Genomic DNA, 23,692 nt, shown 5'->3' with positions numbered 1-23,692 from the left:
CACAGATGATTGGTAAAATGTGGGACAACCTCCTACCAAGTAAATAGTTCAGGCCGCTTGGAGTGAAAGCTGCCTTATTGGCCATACTATTCTACCAACTTTGAGAGGGTAAGAGAACACTCTGGTGATTTCATTCCAATTTCTAATGGAGGTTTATTGTGTCTGGACTCACAGCTACACTGTTTGGCATCTGTTTGGCTTGTGTCATCACAAAAATAGCAAATTAAATGAACTTGGAGACTATAGTACTCTAATTTCTAGAAACAGATTCCTGCTTGTCAAATAGGGGTTGAATGCTGTCAGAGGTTGTGCTGCTGCTGCTTCAGTTTTCAGTATCATTAACTAAGCACTTCTTATGGTCAGTAAAACTAATTTACAGGTAAGCTGCTAAGAAGAATATTTCATTACATCTGTATGTGCACTGGCTGAATCCTTCATTTGTTTATAAAATGTTATAGTTTGTATTATTTCTGTAGCAATGTGAACTTTTCCTTAAACGTTTTTTTTTTTTTTGTAATGCATTCTTTTCCTCAAAATATATTGCCGTTGAAATAGAGTTCTTCTGTTCTTTGAACAACTCAGATTAGCGGGCAAATGAGAACAATTTGCTTTACCATGTCCTTTTGTTGACCAGTGCCAAGTAATAGTGCAAGAAACTGTTACTGTCAGACGCTTCTCTGGAAGGAAGGCTCTGCTTTGTGAAGCGTGCTGATTTTTGGTGGCTAAGTATTTGCAGTGACAGTGTACCTTGGCTTTCATTTATATATCTTTTTCACAGGCCTCATTTAAAATCTTCTTAGACAATTTGTTTTTCCTTAAGAAAAACAGTTACGATAGCATCTGTTATGAATGTCAAATGTTCACATCAAAAGCCTGGAATGACTTCTAACTTGCACTTGTCAATTGGCATGGTTATGCTCAACTGAGATGGGTTCAGTGCCAGTGCAAATGTGGAAGATAGGGTCATGCTCTGAAGTTGCTGATAACCAGAAGTGGTTGGTGAACTCCTTTTGGCATTTTCTGGGAAAAAATAAAGAAAGCTGCAGAAGTGGAATGCCTTCTAACAGTTCCAGGGTGCTGATTTTATGCTGAATGAGGGGTAACCTACTAAATCACCTCTATCACCTGCAGAGCCTGCACTCCTTGGAGGACTTTGATCTGATGTGGCTGAGGCACAGCCAGTTTTTTTTTTTTTTTGGCATGTTTCTCAAATGTGTGAACCCTTATATTTTAGCGAGGAGAACAGAGGCAACAAGTTCAGCATGTTTTTGAATTCTGTTAACTTCAAAGCAAGCTGAATGTGCAAATGTATGCTTTTTAATTTATAATTGAATTACGTATATATGTTGCTACTTTTGAATCCAAGAAATGTAAAATGCTGAGTGCATAATTAGCATTGTGTGCTAAAGCTTATGTATCTCCCAATATTTAGGAATTGAGTTTTATCTAATCCAATTTTGTTGAAAATGTAGGAAGTTATGCAGGTAGGCTTGTTAGCTGATCCTATGGCTGTTTGGTTGTTTTTCTTCTCAAAAAGGAAATTTTGTAGCAAAAAAATAAAAATGTAGCTTTATCCTGTAAACATGTAAGCCTGTGTTTAATAACATTCAGGTGGGTAGCCTTAGTGAATTCAATAGAAAAGAATCCATTGTGTAGAAGTACCTCTTATTTCTAAGACATGAGTTTGAAATACATCTTAAAATGAAAATTACTACATTACCGTAAATGACAGAATATGAATAAACATATCTGATATGAAAGTAGACAAACCTGCAAGTCTAATTATAAATTCAGTCAATTTCTCTGTAAATTATTTTTAGTTCTTAGGTTTTATTCCTAAAACAAATTAATTGCTGCCTTTAATGTGTTTAATATATGCATATGTTAAAAGATAAATGGCCTTATGTTTCAAAGAGTATTGGTATGAGTGTTGACATATAGATATTGGCTGTTGCATGACCATGCTTAACAAGTTTTTGGGGTATTCTACCATTGTGGCCTTAGTTACTTTGCTTTTTTTTAAATGTGTATTTTGACATTATTAATATTCCTGATCCATCCCAAGTGACTCTTCCTGTTGCTTTTGTAAGGAATTTGTAAGGAAATATTTAATATCATGACATTGTTCTAGTGGTTCATTCTGTGTCTTTTGTTGTTAATTGCTTATAACCTCATCTGCTCTCATGTATAGCAAAGAGAAAGATAGATAATAGGCGATGCTTTATGTCTTAGCATTTACAAAAGTTTTTGGCTTGAAGCAATATCTTTAACATAAACACATTTATTAAAAATGTTAAGACTTTTTTTTAAAAAAGTGTAACTTTAATGAAACTGTTATTTGTACCACGTTTGAAGATCAAACACGGACTTTTCATCACCTTAATTCTACAAGCTCTTGGAACAAGGTCTAGAGCATGACAGCAGCTCTCCACACTGGTTCTTCCTTCCAAAACCTTTGTAATGATCCTTAGCCTATCTTCCTTTCTTGCATGATGACATCAGCTAATGTTGCACACATCTGCAGTAATGCTTGTCTTCATAAGTAGGTGTTGTTTATGCTCCCGGTGGGCTCCAGTAGTCCAGAGTATGTGAATGAGAAAATTGAATGCACAATACTATACAAAAAAATTAAAGACTTCTGTCAGAATCACAACTTGGTGTCATTAGCATGCCTACAATTTGAAGAGTTGACTTTTAAATTATACCCTTACCTCCATCACATTTGATAGAACCCTTGACAAAGCAAAGAATATCCCAAACATTTCAAATTTCCTTGCTCACAAACAAAGCAGAAATGCGTAAATTAGCAATATGAAGTTGCAATGTGAATTGACCTACTTGCTGCATTTTGGATGCTCCAAGGCAAATGAGACTTCAGCTGAGAAAAAGCTTGGCTGTTCAAGTCATAATATAAATACATTATTTCTGACTTAAAACTTTTTTCCCTTACCCTACTATTTTCTTTACTTTTTTTTAAACATAATTATAAAAATGGAAATTTGAGCTGAAATAAGTCTCAAATTGATTCTTTACCTATGTTAATAATGAAAAACGTTGTATTGCTTAAAAAAAAAAACCAACTTTATCTGCATTTCTTGTGTCCTTGAAGTTACAGGTGCTCTGCTAAAGAAGGTTTAAAAATTAGTCTTTTTGTCCTTAATAAGTATAACTGCTAATGTATTGGTTAAAAGGAAGGGAAAAAAAAGGTGGATTTCTTGCCATTCTCTATTTAGAAATAATAGAACAAGACTGGTCTTCTAGTTTTTGTTACAAAACTTTCATGCTGTCTCAGATTGTTCTTATTTTTAAGCTCTAACTTCTCAATTGTAATAGATAATTAAATCTATAACAAAGATAATATTTCTGTAAACTGTTAAATAGTCACTCAAGCTGGGTAGACTTTGGCAAAAATAAAGCAAAATTGTGCTGGTCAGTAGGCCTGATTTTTAAGGTACTCTGAAAAATGATATCTGCTTTTATGTGTTTTTTTTTCTTCCCCGGAAGAGACCATTTTAGTTATTTTTTTTAAGACACCTAACTTTTATGTTAATTAGTAGACACTAAACTAAAAATACTGTTTGTCTGGATAACCAGATGCCTTAGAATAATCCCACATAAAAGACCTGAGTTCGTAAATGCAGTCTTGCGTTGATAAATGAGATTTGTTAGGGAGAAAGAAGTAAGAGTAGAGGTGAGGTAGAAGTAATAGGCAAGTGACAAACACTTGCAGGAGCCTTTGGAAGGCACAGTGAATATAAGCTAGGATACAGAATCTAGCACAGAAGACATCTGCACACTAAAATGTTAAGAACTCTTTCTCTGAAAGACAAATGCTTGCCTAACCTTTAGAAGTATCTGTATATCCCGAGAATGTCATTATGGTGCAGGAAAGCTGAGAAGACTCAAACTGTAAAGATGCTTCCAGTGGTCTGGAACATACGTTTTTCTTTTAATAATTGTGATTTTTTTTTTTCCAACAAAAATAGGAGCTTAACAGTAGAAGCTGAAGAGAGAGCAGACAGGTAACAAATCATTGACACTGAAGTCAGGACTGTGCTTTGATAAACTCAATCAAGCATTTTTGCCTTTTATATTCAAAACTTTTAACAACGCTTTGTTAATTTCAGTGCTTAATATGTTAAACAAAGGATGAGGCCAAACGTTCTTGCTTCTTTTGATTGACCATTGAATTAGAATAAACTTGGATAGTGATATATAGTCTTAGCTGGGAGATAACTTGCTGTGCAGACTCTAGGAACTGGTGGATATGTATAGCCCTTTAGCTTTTATAAAGATACAGCGTGTTCTCTGGCAAACCAGTGAAAATTAGCCCTGATCATTCTGACATTGCTTGGCTGAAGAAGCCTTTTTTATTTTTAATACTGTGACCTATCTTCAGGTCTTTAGTATTTGACACAATTAAAAAAAGTCTTAAAATACTATCTTCCCTTAAGCATTTTAGAAACTCTAGGGAGGCGTTTTTGGCACATGCAGGGTCGCAGGAAAGATTTCTTTGAGTGGAAGTGTTAGAGAGAAAATGTTAGGAATTAGTGTTCCAGCGAGGAGGCGGCCTAATTTAAAGTTACAAAGTGATGCAGGTGTGAGTTGAAGTTTAAATATTACTTATATTTAAAGCCCATTTCTAATTAATATTTATCTTTCAATTTGATTGAAAACAGTTGCAATGTCTCTAACATTGTAATAGAGAGAAGCTGGTGCATTGCAAAGTGTTGTACCTATAATGAACACCAGCCTTGCTTTAAAATTGTGAAACTCCTATGAAAGGGAATTGAAAAGGTATTGTTGACTCTTCACTTAACTATACTCAAGAGTAATATAATTGACAATCCTGCTAATTCAGTCAGAACTGCTTGTTCCTCAAGATTTTTAATACTGCATTTTGAGCAAATATTTCAATTGCTGCAGTTTCCATTTTCTGATTGCATGATGAGTGTTAATTGCTGTTGCTGCACCTGACAACATTAGATTGCATGACAGTTTTTCCATGTATTTGTGTATTTGGCAGCCATTTCTTTCTTCCTGTACAATTTCTTTAGTGTGAAATAGAAACAAAAGCCAGGTAGGTGTGATGAGCTATTGCTGTGATGTGATAAATGCCGAGTCTTTCATTTAGCATCAGTGGGAGTTGAGGGACATCACCAACTTGCAAGATCAAAACAGACTTTGTAACTAACTTTGTACACAACTACATAGGCACTAGTTGTGTAACTACCTAGAAAAAAAAAGGTAGTGAAATTAATGCTTATTGACAATTAAATATAAAACAACTGCAGGAGACTATAGTAAAATTTGCATTTACTTTAGAAATTTGGACTTGGGGCACTCAAAGGAACCTAAATGAATATGATACTGCTTTTAACGTCATGTATCTTTTGTTTTTCAAAGTTCTCAGAATAGTAGACTAATAGGAAGAATTGGTTGGGATTTTTTCTCGTGGTTAAAAAATGGGGGGAAAAACAAGCCATTTGATTTGCCTGGTAATGGTAAAATAGCAAAAAAGAAAAAAAAAAACATTGCCCTTTTTAATAAAAACACTGTAGGGCTTGTAGTAATTCCCGTATGAACCAACATTTTGTTCATTATCTTTTTGTTACTTTATTAAAAGAAAACATGCTGTGCTGCTCAGATTGAATAAAGGAAGCATACTGTATAGGAGCTTTTGGTTCTCCATACATAGTTTGCATCATGTTGATGTTTGTTTTTTTTTAAGCAGCACAGATGACAAAAAAAAAAACGTAAAGAAAGTATTCTTTTTTAAAACAAATACCAAGGTAAATGAAAAAGATGTGCCAGAAATATATCTGGCTCTCAATCACTACTTTAAATACACCTGCATATCCTGGCTTTTGTGTACAATGCTGTTTTTCTGTTAAGAGTATGTACATAATTATTTCTTATAAATATATATATGCATACACACACACATACTCTTTGCCAGGACTTTTTATTTATGGAGCAGAATTTTTTCTGAGAATCTTCTTCCTTAGGTGGTGTCTCAGAGTGTAAGGTAAGGAAGATGAGTTCTAGTGGAGAATATATCTTCTGCATCATCTCTTAGTTTTTCTGTTTTGTTGCTTTCACTTTATATTTTGGGAGCTTTATAGTACTGAACAGTTTTAGACAGTTTGGAAGCCACGGAGTATATTAAATATCTGATAACTTCTGCACTTAGCTGTCTCTGTATATTATCTGGGGAGGATAGCTGTAAGGGAAGGGCTCTCTTAAAGCTTTCATCAGTATTACAAATGTTTGAGCTCTTGGCTGAAAGTGAGCGTTGGGGAGTGGTCCTACAGAGCTATTAAGTATTTGGCTAATATCCAAACTTACTGCTGACCAGGTGCCTCTGGCCAGAGGGGAGACAGAAACTCTAAATTGGGCCTGAGCTTTCTAAGCATAATTGTCAGGATATTTTAGTCTACATGATCTGCCTTTTGGTGATCTGTTCTGCTCCTGCTTTGCCTGCCCTTGAGGATGGCGTAAACAGTCCTCGTGGGAGATAACAACATTGATGCAAAGTCAGAAGGTGTCTCCATGTTCAAATACTGCTTATTGGCTCATGATAAGGAAACAGGAACACTGACCTTATGAGATGAATAGCATGCCCCTGTCTAAGCAAGAAAACACACACGAAAAGCCAACAACCCAAACCAAACCTGGTAACAGCAAAAAAAAAAAAAAACAAACAAAAACACACCCCTCTTTATCCTTTGTTTAAAAACGCTTGGGTGCTGTTAATACTAGGAAGAATGATTTCTGTACAGTTGAGATGATTTACATTTAGCAATCAGTGTGTTTCTTGAGTGCAGTGTGAATATTTGCTCATGTTATGTTTTCTATCATGGGAATATCTCACGAGGAAAGGTTTGCCATGTTTCATCTCCAGTCCCGCATCTAGTTATTGAAAACTTTCCATGCTTCTTGGTGTTTTCCAGCATAGTGTGCTCTGATAATGTTTTTCAATAAAATTGTTAAATCTGTGGAATAGCTAGACTGCATGCTGTCTGGCACCTGCCTGTTTGTGAAGCCTTTCATGAGAAACTGGTGAGAACTGTGTGTGCTGTGGCTACGTGCAGCAAAGCTCAAAAGCCTTAGCCTGGAATATCTAATCTGAGAATGCTGTGCTATTTAGGCCTAATATTTTACAGGAGAGACATGCAATGTAACAACATATTGTGACTTTTCTGAACTGAATGAAGAAGAAATTTCATTTCATGAAAAAAATCTGTTCAGATACCATGAGCTTTCGTCCTGCAAGATCTGGTTTCCATTTTTCAGCTGAACCATCATTAATCACAGAGTTTAGGAAATAAGTAAAATAGCTCCCAATCCATTCTGAGGCTCAATTACAATGCCTCTATGCATTTCTTTTGATATATTATGATATCAGAGATTGACAGATGCAATGCAGAAAACTGTCACTTTGAACTTGGTGGCACTGATTTGTTTAAACAGCTTTTTGATGAAATTGCTTCTTGACTGGGGAAGGGCTGGTGGAAAAAATCAGTGAAAAATTGTTGGGTTCTGTGAAGACAGTATTTTGAGTAAACTGTAATTATACAAAATTTAAAAGTAATGCATTGGAGAAGCAAATGAAGTGAGAACTTATTTTAGTATTGTATTGGAATTCTGTGTTTTAAGTATATAAAAAAAAAGATAGTTAAAGGCAAATAAAACACAGTGTCTGAGTCATAAGCGATGTGGATAATGTTGAACCCGTGTTGTTTTTGTCTGTAGAATGCAGGTGATGAGATGAGAGAGAAATGTGAAAAATAAGCTGAATTTAGAACAGCCACCACAAAGTATTCTAGCCTGAAATAGACTTTCTTATTTGCAGGGATTTTCAAGGCTGATGAGAGCATAAGGGGTGGGATAGTGGGAGAGGTTTTTTCCATGAGAACATATGCTTAATTTTCTGAATACTTTTATGTAGTTATATTCACAGTTGTGTTCTGAAATATTAAAGCCACAATAATAATGGTTATCTTAAGTCATACAGGTATACATTAAAAAGCAATTTCTGAAGTAAGAAAATGTTGAGACAGGCAATTGGGTGTCTGCTTTTTCTAGTACTATTATATTTTAAAACCCAAAAGAACCTTTTCATTCATGGGAAAACACATTCAGTAGGTCTGGTGTCTATCCCAGAGCAGACTGAATGAATTTGAGTGACTTTTCCTTTCCAGAGAAATTTTGAGGGAGATGCAGTCTTCGTGAGTTGTATGGGAGCTCCTTTGTGCTCTGGTATGTGTACTGCAAGACCTGTACCTTCTGGGCTCCTACCAAGAGGAAGGGTTGTCTCTGTAGTTGTGGGTACAGTGTATACATAGGTCAATACAGCTCTCCTGTCCTTCCCATTGTGAGGCTGAAATTCCAGTTTCTACTTGATTCCATTTATCTTTTTTTTCCACCCCTCGTATTATGGCATGGAAAGGTTTTGCTTTAGTTTAACATCCTCGAAATACTGGAGGAAAAAAGGATTGCTCTACAGCATTTCTTTATTTTTATTTATTTATTTATTTTGCCCATAAGTTAAAATGCTGATATAAAAGCAATACAGTTTTCAGGATAGAATCATTTGTGTCTTTCCTGTCCACCCTGGGCTCAAACAGACCAGTTCTTTTCCAGCCAGTCCTGAAGGAAGAGGAGGGTAAAGTGGATCTTTTGTCTTACTCACTCTTTTCTTCCAGTGAGTAGATAATGATCTCTGCAGCAATTGTTGAGGCCCTGAGGCTGATATTGCCTATTCTTATCTCAAGTTCCTGATGCACTCAGACACACCATAAATCTTCCTAAAGCCAGGCTCACTGTATAAGCAATAAGGAGTACAGAATGGTGTAGATGCCTTTCTTCTGTCTTCCACAAAGCAATGGTAGATGGCTTCTCCTGTATCTGAGACTCTTCACAGCCACAAAGGAATGCTCAAGGTTTATCCTTAACTTCAGGTGTATGTACTTCCAGGCGAAGGCCCACTTTTACATGCTTTCCTTTTTCAAAGTTGTTTCCGAGACAGACGGTCTGTACAATCAGATTGTAATAGGCAATGAATTGCAAATGAAATAGATAAATACCTACAGATTGTTCCTAAACCAGGACTTTCAACTTTCTGTCTGTGAGCTATCCTTAGTGGCCAGTGAAAGTTAGTAATGTTTGCATTGGAATAAATTTTAATGGAGCAGCCTGGGTGCAGTACAAAGAGTTCAGAGTTCCTAAATTATTAATATTGAATGAATACCACTCTCATATTTTTCCCAGCACCCACAGTGGTGGTGTTGACAACATTTCAGTGTAGTGCAGTGCCTTCCACTGATGAATTTCATGGCTTTTGATGCACCTTGGGAAAGAGGTGAAAATTCACAGGAATGGCCACTGATGTATTATAGTAGTTTAAACAAATTGAACAAGATGAAACACTTCAGCTGGTTCAGACACATAATTATAGGTAAAATAAAAATGTTTAAGATTGTGCTGGCTATTAAATGTGATGAAAACGTAGTGCATACAAAGCAATTCTTAGAATTCATGTAAGCCATGTGGTGTATGTTTGTGTGTGATAACAGGGGGGTCAGTGGAGAACTCAGTGTCTTTCTTGTTTGCTGACACTGTTAGTATCTGCAATGTTTCATGCTGAAATTGTTGGTGAGTATTTAGTACACTAGAGATTACTAAAAATAAAAATAAAATTAAAGCTTCCTTCTGCCTGTCTCAACACTTTATGGTGTGGATGTTTTTTCAGATATTTAGGAAATAATCTATAGATAATGAGGATGCTGTGAGGGAATGGTTAAAGATTACAAGATTTAATGGAATCCGTCTTTTGCTCTTCTTCCAATTACCTTTGAATTAAGTGGTACTAGATCTGATTAATGAGCACCAATTTAATTAATACCATTGATTTTTTGAGACAGATTAGTTTTAAAAAAATCAGTAGACCTACCATATCCTGAAGTCTTATTTGTATATTGATATTTATGCTATATAAAGCTAAAAAACTTATTCAAAACTTAGTAAATATGTAATAGTAGTACGGTATTTTATAACAGTAAGAACATCTGATCCACATTGGTCAGTTTGGTTAAATAAGTTGTGAAGATAGTTCTATCTCAGTAATATGCATGGGGGGAGGCGGGGATGGAACTCCTTTTATGAATGAAAACCTAGATTATTGTCGTGTAACCTTTACTTGAGAAGCTGATTAACAACAAATGTTAGCAAATCAGTACTTCATTTAACAAATAATGTGTTGTAATATTGCATTGTATTGTTCAGGAGGAAATAGTCACTCAAATCAGCTTGTATTTTTTAAATTTTTATTCCTAAAATGGTTCTATTGGGTAAAAGCTGAGCTATTAGAATGTTGCTTTCTTCCTCCTTTTTCTTATCCAAAGTCTCTTTATTAATCCAAACGCAAAATAAAACTCCTGCCTATTTCCTTGTATTCTCTTCATCTAATGTTAGTAGAGAAAATACAGAGTCACTGAATTCCTATTTTTATACTGTCTTTTGAAAATGTAATGCCGTGTTTTGGGTGGTTCTTAATGCCAGCAACAACTATTGTTTCTCTCCTTCATGTAATTCCTATGGTCAGTCACTTAAGTCCATTAACTTACCAACTCATATGCATTTTTGGGTCCATGGTGTTTATTGCAACATAAAGCTTGTTAAACTAAGTCAAAATGTCAAGGTATTTTAACAAGAAAGAAATCAGCATTTTTTTTTCTCTGAATGGAACTAGTTTTAAAATGCATTTTATACAGTCATCCTAAATACACAATGTATTAAAAATTTTAAAAGTAATTAGACTAGGAGAAATGATATGTGCTCATTACTTTCTTCATTGTAAACTTATTTGCCAAATGGGGGGAGCTTACTTATTTTGTAATATCTTTTTTCCCTTCTAGGTATCTGATTTTGGAGGAATAGTTTTTTTTGCCTATTGGAAGAATGCAGTGAAACTGCCAATATTTCTAGCTGGAATTATAAGTTTAATATTCACCTTTAGTTTTACTAATTTCTTACTAAATAGTACCTCAAAGTAGAATAAAGATGTATGGAAGTGCAAGAACAATCAGCAACTTAGAAGGAAGTCCCTCCAGGTCTCCTCGTTTGCCAAGATCTCCTCGCCTAGGCCACAGGCGAACAAGTAGTGGAGGAGGAGGAGGAACGGGTAAGACGTTATCAATGGAGAACATCCAGTCCCTTAATGCAGCCTATGCAACATCTGGACCAATGTATCTGAGTGACCATGAAGGTGTAGCTTCTACTACTTTCCCAAAGGGCACGATGACTCTTGGAAGGGCTACAAATCGAGCTGTGTATGGTGGTCGAGTCACAGCTATGGGGAGCAGTCCTAATATTGCTTCAGCTGGACTGTCCCACACAGACGTCCTTTCTTACACTGATCAGCATGGAGGACTGACCACATCTTCACACCATCATCACCATCAGGTTCCTTCTATGCTGAGGCAGGTTAGAGATAGTACCATGTTAGACCTGCAGGCTCAGCTTAAGGATCTACAGAGGGAGAATGATCTTCTCAGAAAAGAACTAGACATTAAAGACAGCAAGCTGGGATCCTCCATGAACAGCATCAAAACTTTCTGGAGTCCTGAATTAAAGAAAGAAAGAATATTGAGAAAGGAAGAAGCAGCCAGAATGTCAGTTCTTAAAGAGCAAATGAGAGTTTCCCATGAAGAAAATCAGGTAAGTAGTTCTGTAAGTTTCTTCCTGTTGATTCACGGCTAAGTACTAGATATTTTGCTTATAATATTGCATCCTACACTGGAACATATTTGACAATATTTTATGTTCTATCTGCATTGGATTGTTAAACAGTAGAAAAGGACACTAATAAGAACCTGAATGCAGGTCATAATTTTGTCCATGCAGCATTCTTTCATGTTATAGCTGAAGACAATGATTGTTTATCACCAGCTTATTTTATTATTTTTGAGACTTCCTGTAGTGTATTTTTTAGCAACAGTCTAAATATACTTGGCAACCTTTTCTGAAGGGGTGCATGAAGCATTTATACAAAAGTATAAACAAACATCCAGAAGCATATTTTGCATGAACTGTATAGGGATTTAGCTGTCTAGCTTTTTTAAGTTAAAAGATGAAGTGATATTAAATTACAAAATGGAATCTTCTATAATTCTGCATGTTGCAGAACGATGTTCCAGTGGTGTTACCAGCAATGCTTCAGAGACCTGTCTTAGAAAAAGACGATCTTGTAAATATGTACTTCAAGTACTTGTATTTGCAACACAGCAATCTCTTCCCAAAGCTATAAAAAGACTAAAACTATAATGTCACACTTCATGAGACTATTTTATTTCACAAAGTTATATAAAACAGTGGCATTGAGTAGATCAAAAAATTATCATGTTGCTGTTTCCATGCACTTCTTGGCTGCTGGTCTTATTTAAAACTGCTCATTTTCAGACCATCTGTTAACTTCCCCCAGACAAAAACACAATCCTGTGTTTCTCTCACTTCCAGATTCCCAATCTAAACTTCTTTACTGGCTGGCAAACAGCAATAACTGAAATTTTTAATTTACTTCTGAGTTTCTGATCATTGTTACTTTTCACCAAACTTTCTGATTCTTAGATATTTAGATACATGGCATGCCCATGGAACTAATGAGCTTGGTCTTGACTGACACCAGTCATACTGACTGGTTCTTGATCAGGAATTCAGTACTGTGACTCCTTACTATGTAAGGAAATAACATAAAACTTTTGAGGTGAGCCCAAAAGTCTTTCTAGCCCACTGTGACGTTGCTAGCGACGTCTGAAAGTTCATAGGCTAGAGCAAGTGTGTGATGAGAACTCCACCAAGTACTCTTTGATCCAGGTACAGTTTGTGTGCCTAACTCTGAGGACTTTTTGAATTAAGCCAGTCTGCTTTTGGACCTACATAAAATTCTAGGGTCCACAGCCTCGTATGAGAGCAGATCCTATAGCCTCACATGAAAAACCACTGTCTTGCGTTGGATGTGGCACTGGATTTTGGCTACTTTTTACTGACTGCATTTTCCTAGCCCCAGAAGAAACATTGAGTAGCTGATCTCTCTCTGGTGCTCCTCTCCTTGCCACCTGTGGTTTTATAGCAGCCCATCATCACACTGCTCCCACAATTCACTTTCACAGAGGAGAATGTTATTCCTTTCATATGTAATTTCTTTGATTTTTCTCTGGATCTTTTTCAGGCTTACTATACATTTTTTTGAGGTGTGGAGACCAAAAGTGCTCATGTTTTTCGTAATACAGGAGAAAAATAGTTTATGCGCTGATGTTAGTGTTTGTCCTGTTATTCTGTATGTCTCTTCCAACATTTCCCAACACTGTTTTTTCTGGTTTTGGATGGTGTTACTGTTTGGTTTTTTTTTTTTGCTAGTGAGTACTCAGCTAATGGATTTCAATTAAATTAATATTTTAATGAACTTATAGCTGCAGGATCTCATCAGTGGCTATACTCAGTTCAGATTCCATTTTGTTATGCATGAAGGTAATTTTATTTCATTTGTCTATAATTTCACATGCATCTCCCTAAATAGAATCTTTCAGTCCTGTGAAATAAAAGGAACATTGGGGAAAATATCAGAAAATGAGCAACATTTCATATGGATTTGTCAAAAATCACATCAAACAAGTCTGGTTTTCTTGTATGACAGGAGAACAGGCTTTATGCATAACCAAAAAGCACTAGTAACATTGATGTTATGGAAACTTTTTACACCATCTCTGTTCGTCAGTGAGATGAAATTGTTATTGTAAGGATGCCTATCTTGTTGGAAGACTGAGTCAGTGTAATTATCAATGATTCATGGTAAAATTTGAAAGACAATATCTAGTAGGATCAGGCAGGGATCTGTCATGTTTCAGGTTTTTATCAGTGACGTGAATAATGAATATGTTACTCTACCAGATAATGTCAATCAAGGAAGGGCTAAAAACATCCTGGAAAATAGGTTTATAACTGAAAACATTTTTTTTTCCAATAGAAGATTAGTTAGAATCAGAGCCTTCTTTTAAAAGTGATAAGAGCTGCCAAAAAATCTATGCAAAGATTTATGGACGCTGACTAGGACGTTTCTGATTTTCTTTTGAAGATAATTTTACATTTGAAGATATGTGCTTTGTGCACCTGGTCTTTGATATTACAACCCAAAGACAAGTTAACTGTCTTGTCTTGCTGTTCTTCTCTATCATTCATTATGTTCTCTCCGAGCACAATTAGTACTCTCTATGAGCACGGTTGGTGTTATTCCCTATATGGTTCAATTAGATACAGAAGAGCAGGAAGTGCTCTAAATGTTCTAAACAATTAAAAGTGGTTCTTCGTCTTGGAATCAACCATTTGAAGTGTCTCAATTGGACATTGCACTTTTTTCAGGTAGGTTATTATTCGTAGAAATCTTACTTGAATATATTATACAGAAGAGTTAATGTCGAACGTTTCTCTGGAGAGCAGACTGCTAGGAGGTGGAAAGAACTGGAAGGACACAAATCTTCTGCAATGTTAGTTCCTACAATTGCTACCTGTCCCTCAGAAATTTTTTTCTTCTAGAAAACCACAATTTTAATTTGCTTAATATGTTCTTTGAAAACATATTATAAATTTTGATCTGCCTTTGAAGTTTAATTCCTGCCCTGATACTGCAGGAGTTCTTTGGATTAATACGAAGAGCGAGGATAAAAAGGATAGTGAACAGTTCCTCTGAGAGGCTCGTAGGTTTGAGTACAAAATTGATTCTTGCAATAATTTCAGGCATCTGTATCAGTATGAATAACTCTCAGATGCTGCAGTTAGGACAATAGAGCTGATAAAATATAATAACTTAACCAGCAGATAAGAGTATGCAAGTTCATAAAATCAGAACTGCAAGTTTAACCACTCAATGTTATTTTACGTGCTTACATTATTAACACATTTCATTTTAACTTTGATTTGTGGCAAGTATTTAAGCAGAAAACTAAAAGAATTAGAATTATAGAATGGTTTGGGTTAGAAGGGACCTTAAAGACCACCTAGTTCCAAACCCCTGCAATGGGCAGGGACACCTTCCACTAGACCATGGAATCATCACAGAATCATAGAACGGCTTAGGTTGGAAGGGACCTTAAAGACTCTCTATTTCCAACCCCTGCTATAGGCAGGGATGCCACCCACTAGATCAGGCTGCCCAGGGCCTCATCCAGCCTGATCTTGAACACCTCCAGGGATGGGGCAGCCACAGCTTCTCTGGGCAGCCTGTGCCAGTGCCTCACCACCCGCTGAGTGAAAGAATTTCCTCCTACTATCTAATCTAAATCCACCCTCTTAGTTTAAAGCATTACTTCTCATTATTACATGCCTTGACAAAGAGTCCCTCTCCTGCTTTTCTATAAGGCCCCCTTTAGATACTGGAAGGCTGCAATGAGGTCTACCTGGACCCTTCTCTTCTCCAGGCTGAACAATCTGAACTCCCTCACCCTGTCCTCATAGGAGAGGAGCTCCAGCCCTCTGATCATCCTCGTGTTCCTCCTCTGGACTTACCCTAACAGGTCCATGTCCATCTTACGCTGGGGACTCCAGAACTGAACGCAGGGCTCCAGATGATGTCTCATGAGAGTAGAGCAGAGGGGGAGAATCGTCTCCTTCAGCCCGCTAGCTACACTTTTGATGCAGTCCAGGATACAGCTGGCTTTATAGGCTGCAGGTGCACATTTCCAGCTCTTGTTGAACTGCTTGTCCACCAACACACCCAAGTCCCTCTCCTCAGAGCTGTTCTCAAAAGAAAATATACTAAGAAATATTCTGAAATGTTTCCCTTCTATGTATTAGTTGTATTAGTAAACTGTATTCCTAATTAAACCTTGATCAGACTGGTGCATACAGTCTAATGAAAATTATATACCATTCACTTACTTTGTTTTCTGATGCAATACATGTTATACAAACTGTGCTCTTTTACTTATTTAGCTGCCTTGTAAAAGAGAAGGCAGGAAGCAAGGAATACAGTTTAATTTGTTGTTAATTTGCTAACTTATCTGGGAACTAGTCAGTAGATTTAAACACATTTATAAATCTATAGGTTTTAATGTTATCTGTATTATGATTTAGTCTGTATTTTTTTTAATTGTGTGTATATATATATATTAAAAACAGTAAAACAAAAACCAACCACTCACCCCTTCTTAACTTCCTAATTGTTTCCATGGCTGGGATCAACCCTACCTAGTTTCAAACTGGAGAATCCATTGCTTAGACCTTGCTGGCATCCTCTAAAAGCAAGTCAAAGGAAGCTGAAGATCTGTTATCTCCTCCCACGCTAAACTTCTGAGACTACGTTCTTCAGCATTTTTTGAGGAAATTTTGTTTATTCCCATTGGAATCCTTGAATCCTGATCCCAGTGAAATGCTCAAGAATGTGATGGTAATTGAATCATAATTTTGAGTTACCAGGTATTTTCTTTAATGTGCATCGAAGTGTACACTTTATTACTAGTTTAAAAGGTGGGGTTGTTCCTAGATTGTTCCCCATTGTTCCTAGATAGCCAAGGTAGTTAAAGATAAAAATTCCTTTCAGGTAGTCTCGTTGTTTCTATATGAATGTGTGCAGCACCACAAAGTTTGAATCTTTTTGTGATTATTCATGATGTATGGGGCTATATCCAGAAAGAAAGCTAGTAACCTCAGAAATAGAAATTCTCAGTTCATATTTTACTCTGCTTCCTGAGGAGTCGTATGTTAAACTATTTTAATACAAATCAGAAAGAAAACATTACTTGATCCTTCTTACTAAATATGTCTTTCTTCAAGACAAAGTTACCGCTTTAAACATTTTCAGCTCAAATCTGTGTTATGGTATTTATGACCAATGGAAGTACACTTCAAGGTATCTTTAAAGCCAGTAGTTTCAGCATGTTCATTCATCTTATTTTCTGTTTTTCGCTATACTGTTGTTTCCTGCTTTCTTCAGCTTGTTTTTTTCAATACTCTCTGTTAAAGACTGCATGCATGTTTGTTTAGTTTTTTAAACTTTATTTTTACGTTATTTTTGATGTTATCTTCACTGTTTCCCTCATTTAAATTAATTTACACTGATGGCAATTTAGGTAAGTGCAAAATATTTCCATTTTTTTTTAAACAAGACAAAGTGTTTAAGTATTTAAGCTTGTGTAATGGATTAAACAATTATAGAGCAAAAGTTTATTATCTGAAGATGAAAGCAGAGTGAAACAGAAGTACATCGGTATTTCTTTTTATGAATTTGAAAATCAAAACACGTTTCTGTCAATTGGAGAGGACCTAAAATAGCAGGGCTGCTCTGATGAGGAATGAGAATACACAGGCAGAGCATTGCAGAGTGAGTCAGCTGCACCAGAAGTGTGTGTCTTGGCTTTTGTGCTACTGCTGCTGACAATGATGAAAGGGCTATTAGCTTGGTGTTGGCAGGTGGGAGGGGATAAGGGGGTTATCATAGTACTGTAGATGTCTAAGGAACTTTTGAGGAAGCAGCAACCTAAAAGAGGCTAAGGACTAATTGGGAATGTTTGTTTTTTTTAAACCATATTAAAATGTCTTTATTTTTTATTTTTATTTATTTTTTAATACCCGAAAAAGCTTAGGAAGAACTGAGCTATAAAAAGAATAAGGGAAATTTGTCTCTGGGTGTGTAAGTGCTTGCTTTGGTCTTGACTGAAGCCTTTTGGTATTATTCTGGCTTAGGAAATAGTGCACGTGTATACGTTATATAGTAGAAACCAGTACTTTCAGTTTTATGAAAATTAGCACACTGTAATGGTTGTTTGAAGGGGACAGTAATAAGTTATATCCCTTCTGTGTGTCTTTGAGATATAAAGAGATCTGAGGAAAGCAAGTGTTATCTTGTTCTGTTCCCCCCATTGTATAAGGAGTATGAATTTTATTTCTACCTGCGTTAGTCAGTTAGGTCATTTTTTTGTTGCCTTTTTTTTTTTAATGCAAAATGTAACTCATTCACCATTATGCCAGCGCCAAGGTGCTAGCATGGAAAAAGCTTTTTCCAATTGTATCCTGAAGTTTTAGAATGAGTGTCAAATGATGAGTGTTGGTGAGTGTTCCTTATGAAGAAGTATAAACAAGGCTAGTCATGTTTTAAGGAGAGAGAAATTGACTGTGGAGCTGAAACAGCATTTCTGTAAAAAATGTTTGGAACTGTATAATGCTATGTGACTCAAAATTGTTCACTCATCAGTTTTGATCACACTCACATCCTATGTTCATTTCTTGTATGTTGTTATATTTGGTGCTACATGCCTGAGATACTACCAACTGTTGCTGCTTCTGTGTATTGTGTGTGTGTTGTTTTTTTTGTGTGTGTGTCCTGTAATAGTGATGATCATCTGCTGCTGAATTTAGTAATTGCATCCTGCTAAATTTCCCTTGCAGCTTCAGGTGGAAACTGCATTCTGTGTCCCCCATCCTGACATGTTCCAGAGTCTGGCTCTGTTGCTCAGCAGTGGTTGTTTGGTGTGTTGCTGTGTGGGTAAAACTCTTTGTACAGAAGCCAGGATTCTGATGGGGTCTCAGAGGATGACCACTTTAAGAAATATAGATCTAGCAGGAAGTAGGTTGGGATAAAACTGCAGTTATCCCTGCACTAGGCTTGTAACATCGCTTGAAGGTATTCCTTCAGTAGATACTAATAAAGCATACATCAAGCATGGCAGCTGCTGCTTTTTGCCTCCTCCTGCCTTAAATTAGGATGAGTCCTGAGCAAGTATTCAAGTACAGTATTTTAAGCTGTCAGAATCCCTTAAAGGAGATGGGGAGAGAGGTAACTATCGTGTCGATAAACCAGTTCGAGTTTTATTAGAGTGAGAAGTGTTGGATACATCACATAACTAGTAAACTACCTGATAAGACAGGAATTCATTTTTAAAGTAAGGTTTATAAAAGATAAAGTCTCCTGAAATAGCTAACTAAACGTTTAATCTCATGAATGATACAATGGCTTACAGAGATAATAGATAATACATCAAATGTTATCCTTGGTAAATTTCTTTTCTATTGACTCTGATGGAGCCTGTGGTTTTGTGCTTTTAAAATTTTATTTCTTTTAGCTTTTGTAAACTGGTTTCCTTCCAGACTTTAAAACTTTAAATCAAAAAAAATGCTCTGGATGACTCTCCTCTGAATTTTCTGCCATTTGAAGTGGGGGAGAGAAAAGGGAGGGGGAAGGAGTGAAAAAGTGAGTCACTCTTTTTTCGTTATGCATTTTTAGTCTTTACTATTTCAGATACTGTTCCTCACTTTGAATTTTCAGATTTCATTTTCAATTTTCTGGGAATTGTCCCCAACAGCTGCTAGGCAGTTGGCGATGCCACGTTCAATTAGTCTGCAATAGGGAACTCCATCCTCTAGGTTATCTTGGAAAAACATGAGCCTTTTGCTTGTGCTGCAGAGCATTATTTTTGTATATGCATATAATTTAAAGATAAACCTGCATGCCGCTTCCTAACCCTTCTGTTTCGTTATGCTTCTGAGTTCAGAAGATGCACTTCAGACTGGTGGCTCTGTTTGGGTTGGTGGGAGGGCAGTATGGGGAATAAAAGCATTGCAGTGACTTAATCTGTTGGTTGCTGATTTAAAAAAATCCAAATGTCTGCATGTTCTGGAGTTGTGTTAACAGTATACAGGTTCAAATTCTGATTTTTACCTGTTGTTTGCTCTGTTTAAGGTGTCTAATGCAGTACCTGACTATAATACTATGTATTTCCCTGGTGCCAGAGAGTCAGTCGTAAAAAGCTGTCAGTTTCAAGATAGAACCTGCTACTTGAATTTATTGCTGGAATATATCTCAGTTGAGTTAGCAAGGAAACCAACGTTCAGGAGCTCTTTGTGTATTTTGTGGGAGATAACTTTTGTGTCTAGTGGGAGCAAATAACTCTTTTGAGTTCAGTAATTTGGGAATATTTGGCCTGTAGGGGGGAGAAATTGTACTTACATTTTGAATTTCCCTAGGCATCTGTCACAATGTAGTTATTGTTCTTACTCTTGGCATTTGAAGATGATATACAAAGCTAACAAAACACATGAAAAGAAGGCTGTCGATTTCATGTGAAGGTCTCTTTGAACCCTAAAGGGAAAGGAATAAATGTTGTTTTTGCCAAAAGGAAAATCCTGAGGCAAATCAATGTGAGTCTCAAACACTGAAACATTTAAAGAGCACTGAGGTCTTGTAAGGTAATCTCTGTTCCAGTTCCATCTATAATTGAATGTGTGAGAGTTCTCCAGCACATCACTTTTCTGTCCAAGAAAAGCAAAGGTCAGCAGAAACTAGAGAGAAAACAGCACACGTTGAGTTGTAGCTTTAGAGGAGCTACAGTAAACCACGAAATAACGTCTGATTTTTGCACAGACCCAAATTTTCCATTAAACTGACTACAGGTAGAGAATACAATTCTCATTACAAAATGTCTTTATCAAAGAAAAATGGCATTGAAAGAGGCAATGGGTTGTGCTTTGAAAATTAAATACTAAGTATAAATATTTTCTATGTATTTTGTTTTAAATCATGTAAACTGATGCTGCAAATCTTTTTCAATTTCTAGGTAAAAAGACTGAAAGAATAGTCCTGTTAGTGAGGTTATTTTTGAGACTGTCTTTCCTCTGTGTGATATTAACTTCAGATAGCTAATAATTACCATTAAAGCAAAACAAATAACTTACTGAAAAAAATGCCCTAAATTCATGCTATTGTATTTCTACTCAATACAGTTCATAGAATCACAGAATGGGTTGGGTTGGAAGGGACCTTAAAGACCACCTAATTCCAACCCCCCGCTGTGGGCAGGGACACTTTCCACTAGAGTTGGAGATCTCATCTCCACCTTCCACAGTTGCAGGTGGAGATGAAATAGTGCTATACCAAAACATGAATCAAAAGTTTTAATACAAACTTGAACGTAATTTGGAGTCCATAGGTGTGTGACAAAAGCCTACTGGTTTATTAAGTAAGAGTATCTATAACTGTGTGTATGGAATTATACATATGCTGCTATTCAGAATGTTTTCTGCTCACGGAGAATACTATATTCCTTCACTGTATGGGAACAATAATTAATGTTATTTAATATGTTTGTATTTAATATATACCTTGCATATTCTGAGTTTACTTGAAATGTGGATATACATTTCATACACTTGAAGTGTGGACAGCTGCATAACTGTTAAACTGTGTGAATAATGTAGTACGTTTAGTTTATTAGACTTCTGTCTTCAGATTCCCTAGTGGAGTTAAGGAGGGGAGGAGGGGATTACAGGGAAAAAAGCACAAAAGTTGCTTAAGAAAGCATTCTTTATCCTGTTCAGGCAGTTCATTCCCTGAAGAGGCAAAGCTGTCAGAATGAGAATTTGAACAGTTAGATGAGAATACTCATGATAGGCTTTTCCACCTGACTACACTGCATTTTTGATTGACTTCAGAACTGCAAAATGAGCAAATAGTGCCAGTTTGGTCAAGTCCAAGAAAAAATATTTCTATATAATATTTTAGAGAAGAGTTTTTCTTGAGTGTATAAGTATAACCATAAAACAGTAATGGAAGCCACCAGTACTAAAAATTCTAGGTTAAATAGGCTGTTATCCTTTTCAGAACTCAGGCCATGTGTAATGCAGTGCTTCACTGTGAAGAGAACTGCTGCTATCTATGGCTAAGCATGCAATAGAATATCAGAAGGAAGGTTCTGCAAGTTTATAGTAAAATAAAATTATCTTTAAGAACATATTTTTCCATACATGTTTCAACTAGTAAGTCCTCTTCATTTCATAATGGCTTCGCAACAAAGTGGTAAGAGTTGATCCAGCTGAACACTGTATTTGAAAAATTACAGTTCCAAAAACTTTGTTTCCCAGATGTGTTCAGTTAAATTTGTTTCCAAATGTCTGAGGTAGAATCTACTCGTTATTGTCTATTCCTTGAACTATGCGTTTGTGATAAATCTGGGAATAAAATTTGCATGTGTATACAATTTAATCCCATATTTATTAACTTCGGAATTCTATGGCAAATTGTGATACGTGGTGGGGTGTTTTTAATATTTCAGATGTTGTACCATATCTCAATTTAAAAAAAAAAAAAGTAGTAGTTAGATAAAGCATCTTTGCCTTGCACCAAGTTGGTTCTGACTTGTATTATCATTCGGTGTGGGTGCGTTTCCTTCCCTCTCCTCTCCCTCCCCCTGCTGCCACATACACACACTCATTCTCTTCGTTTTTGTATGTACCCACCAGTGTTGGAGAACGGCATCCTTGCCCAGCTGGCATTATTTCAGGTTCACTTTCTCAGTCCACTTGGGACTGAGAAAATTTAAAATTTGTGATCTGATGAAACTTATCACTGTACATAGTGCCTGTCTGTAGAAAGTCCAGTCATGCTTTATGGATTTCATGGAATCATAGAATCATTAAGGTTGGAAAAGACCTCTGAGATAACGTAGTCCAACCATCACCCTCTTACCAATGTCCCCCACTAAACCATGTCCCTAAGCACCAGGTCCAACCTTTCCTTGAACACCCCCAGGGGTGGTGACACCACCACCTCCCTGCGCAACCCATTCCAATGCCTGACTACTCCTTCTGAGAAGAAATGTTTCCTAATTTCCAACCTAAACCTTCCTGGCTCAACTTGAGGCTATTCCCTCTTGTCCTATCACTAGGAATTTCATTGCATTCCTTTAGCTTTTGGTCATCCGTTAGGAATGCATAATTCAGCATATGGAGTTTTGTTTAAAGAATGCTTCATTTTATCTCAAATTCTCCTTCCTGTATTTGCCCCTTTTTTTAATAATCAAACCCAAAAGCTTACTTGCTTTGATACATGTGTGGTTTAATATCATCTGATCTTTGCTGTCATTATTTTTCTGCAGGTCTTTGGATTTTAGTGAGAGGCTCACAGACATTTACAAAGCCACTTGATCTTTGAACAAACCAGCAGTCTTGCACTTTGTTCTCCTGCTGCTTTTCCCAGTATTTGGTCGGAGTTCGTATGTCAGCCTAATTTGCTACATTAATGTGCTGGGTTAATTTTCCGCTGTATCACTTCATTGACTGGTCACGTGTAGTGGTGCTGGTGTAAAGCAGGTAGAGTGTTGAGTGGCCAAGAGTCGGAGATAATGGTGGGGTCTCAAATTCTGGCAGCAGCTCCAGTTCTACATTTAAACCTCCATGCAACTGAGTGCCTTTTGCACTTAAGCAGTTTGTTGAAAGGAAAAAGGAATATTATACAGCAGTCTTTTTTTTTTTCCCCAGACATACCTCAATGTGTACAGAGAATAGTACTTGAATTTATTTTTTTCTTGCATATTTGCCTTATGAGAAAATACTGAAATCAGTTTTAAATATGTACTGACGTTGTTGCCTGACTGCGGTGTACAAACCTTGTAGCTGAATTACATTTTCTTTGGCAGGTCAATGACACTTTTTAGCTCTTGTGTTGCTTTTTGTTTGCCGTGGACACTTAATTTCCAAATCTCTATAAATGTTTTTATTCTATCTTGATATAATCTGAAGGTTTTTTTTTAGTGACTTGAGGAAGATCATTCTTTCTCTACTGCAGTGGTAAAATTGTGGGTTTTTTTTCTTTAATCCTGGCTTAATAGTGTTTACAACAAATTTAATTCCTTCAGATTTGAAGGTTTCC

The 23,692-nt window shown here is 36.4% G+C and overlaps 1 protein-coding gene across 1 annotated transcript in view; it reads left to right on the top strand.

Annotated features, from left to right (window-relative positions):
- ERC2 (ELKS/RAB6-interacting/CAST family member 2) overlaps window positions 1-23,692 on the top strand; it is a 519,869-nt gene that overhangs the window by 5,537 nt on the left and 490,640 nt on the right. Inside the window, exon 2 of the mRNA XM_035558284.2 lies at window positions 10,920-11,721. Within this exon, the coding sequence (XP_035414177.1) occupies window positions 11,065-11,721 (657 nt within the window). The 5' untranslated portion in view covers window positions 10,920-11,064. The remainder of the gene's footprint in view (window positions 1-10,919; window positions 11,722-23,692) is intronic.

Source organism: Cygnus atratus, chromosome 10 (genome assembly GCF_013377495.2).
Source record: "Cygnus atratus isolate AKBS03 ecotype Queensland, Australia chromosome 10, CAtr_DNAZoo_HiC_assembly, whole genome shotgun sequence".
NCBI classification, from domain to species: domain Eukaryota; kingdom Metazoa; phylum Chordata; class Aves; order Anseriformes; family Anatidae; genus Cygnus; species Cygnus atratus.
The sequence above is the reverse complement of the archived record's forward strand: the minus strand, read 5'-3'. Positions and strand labels throughout refer to the sequence as shown.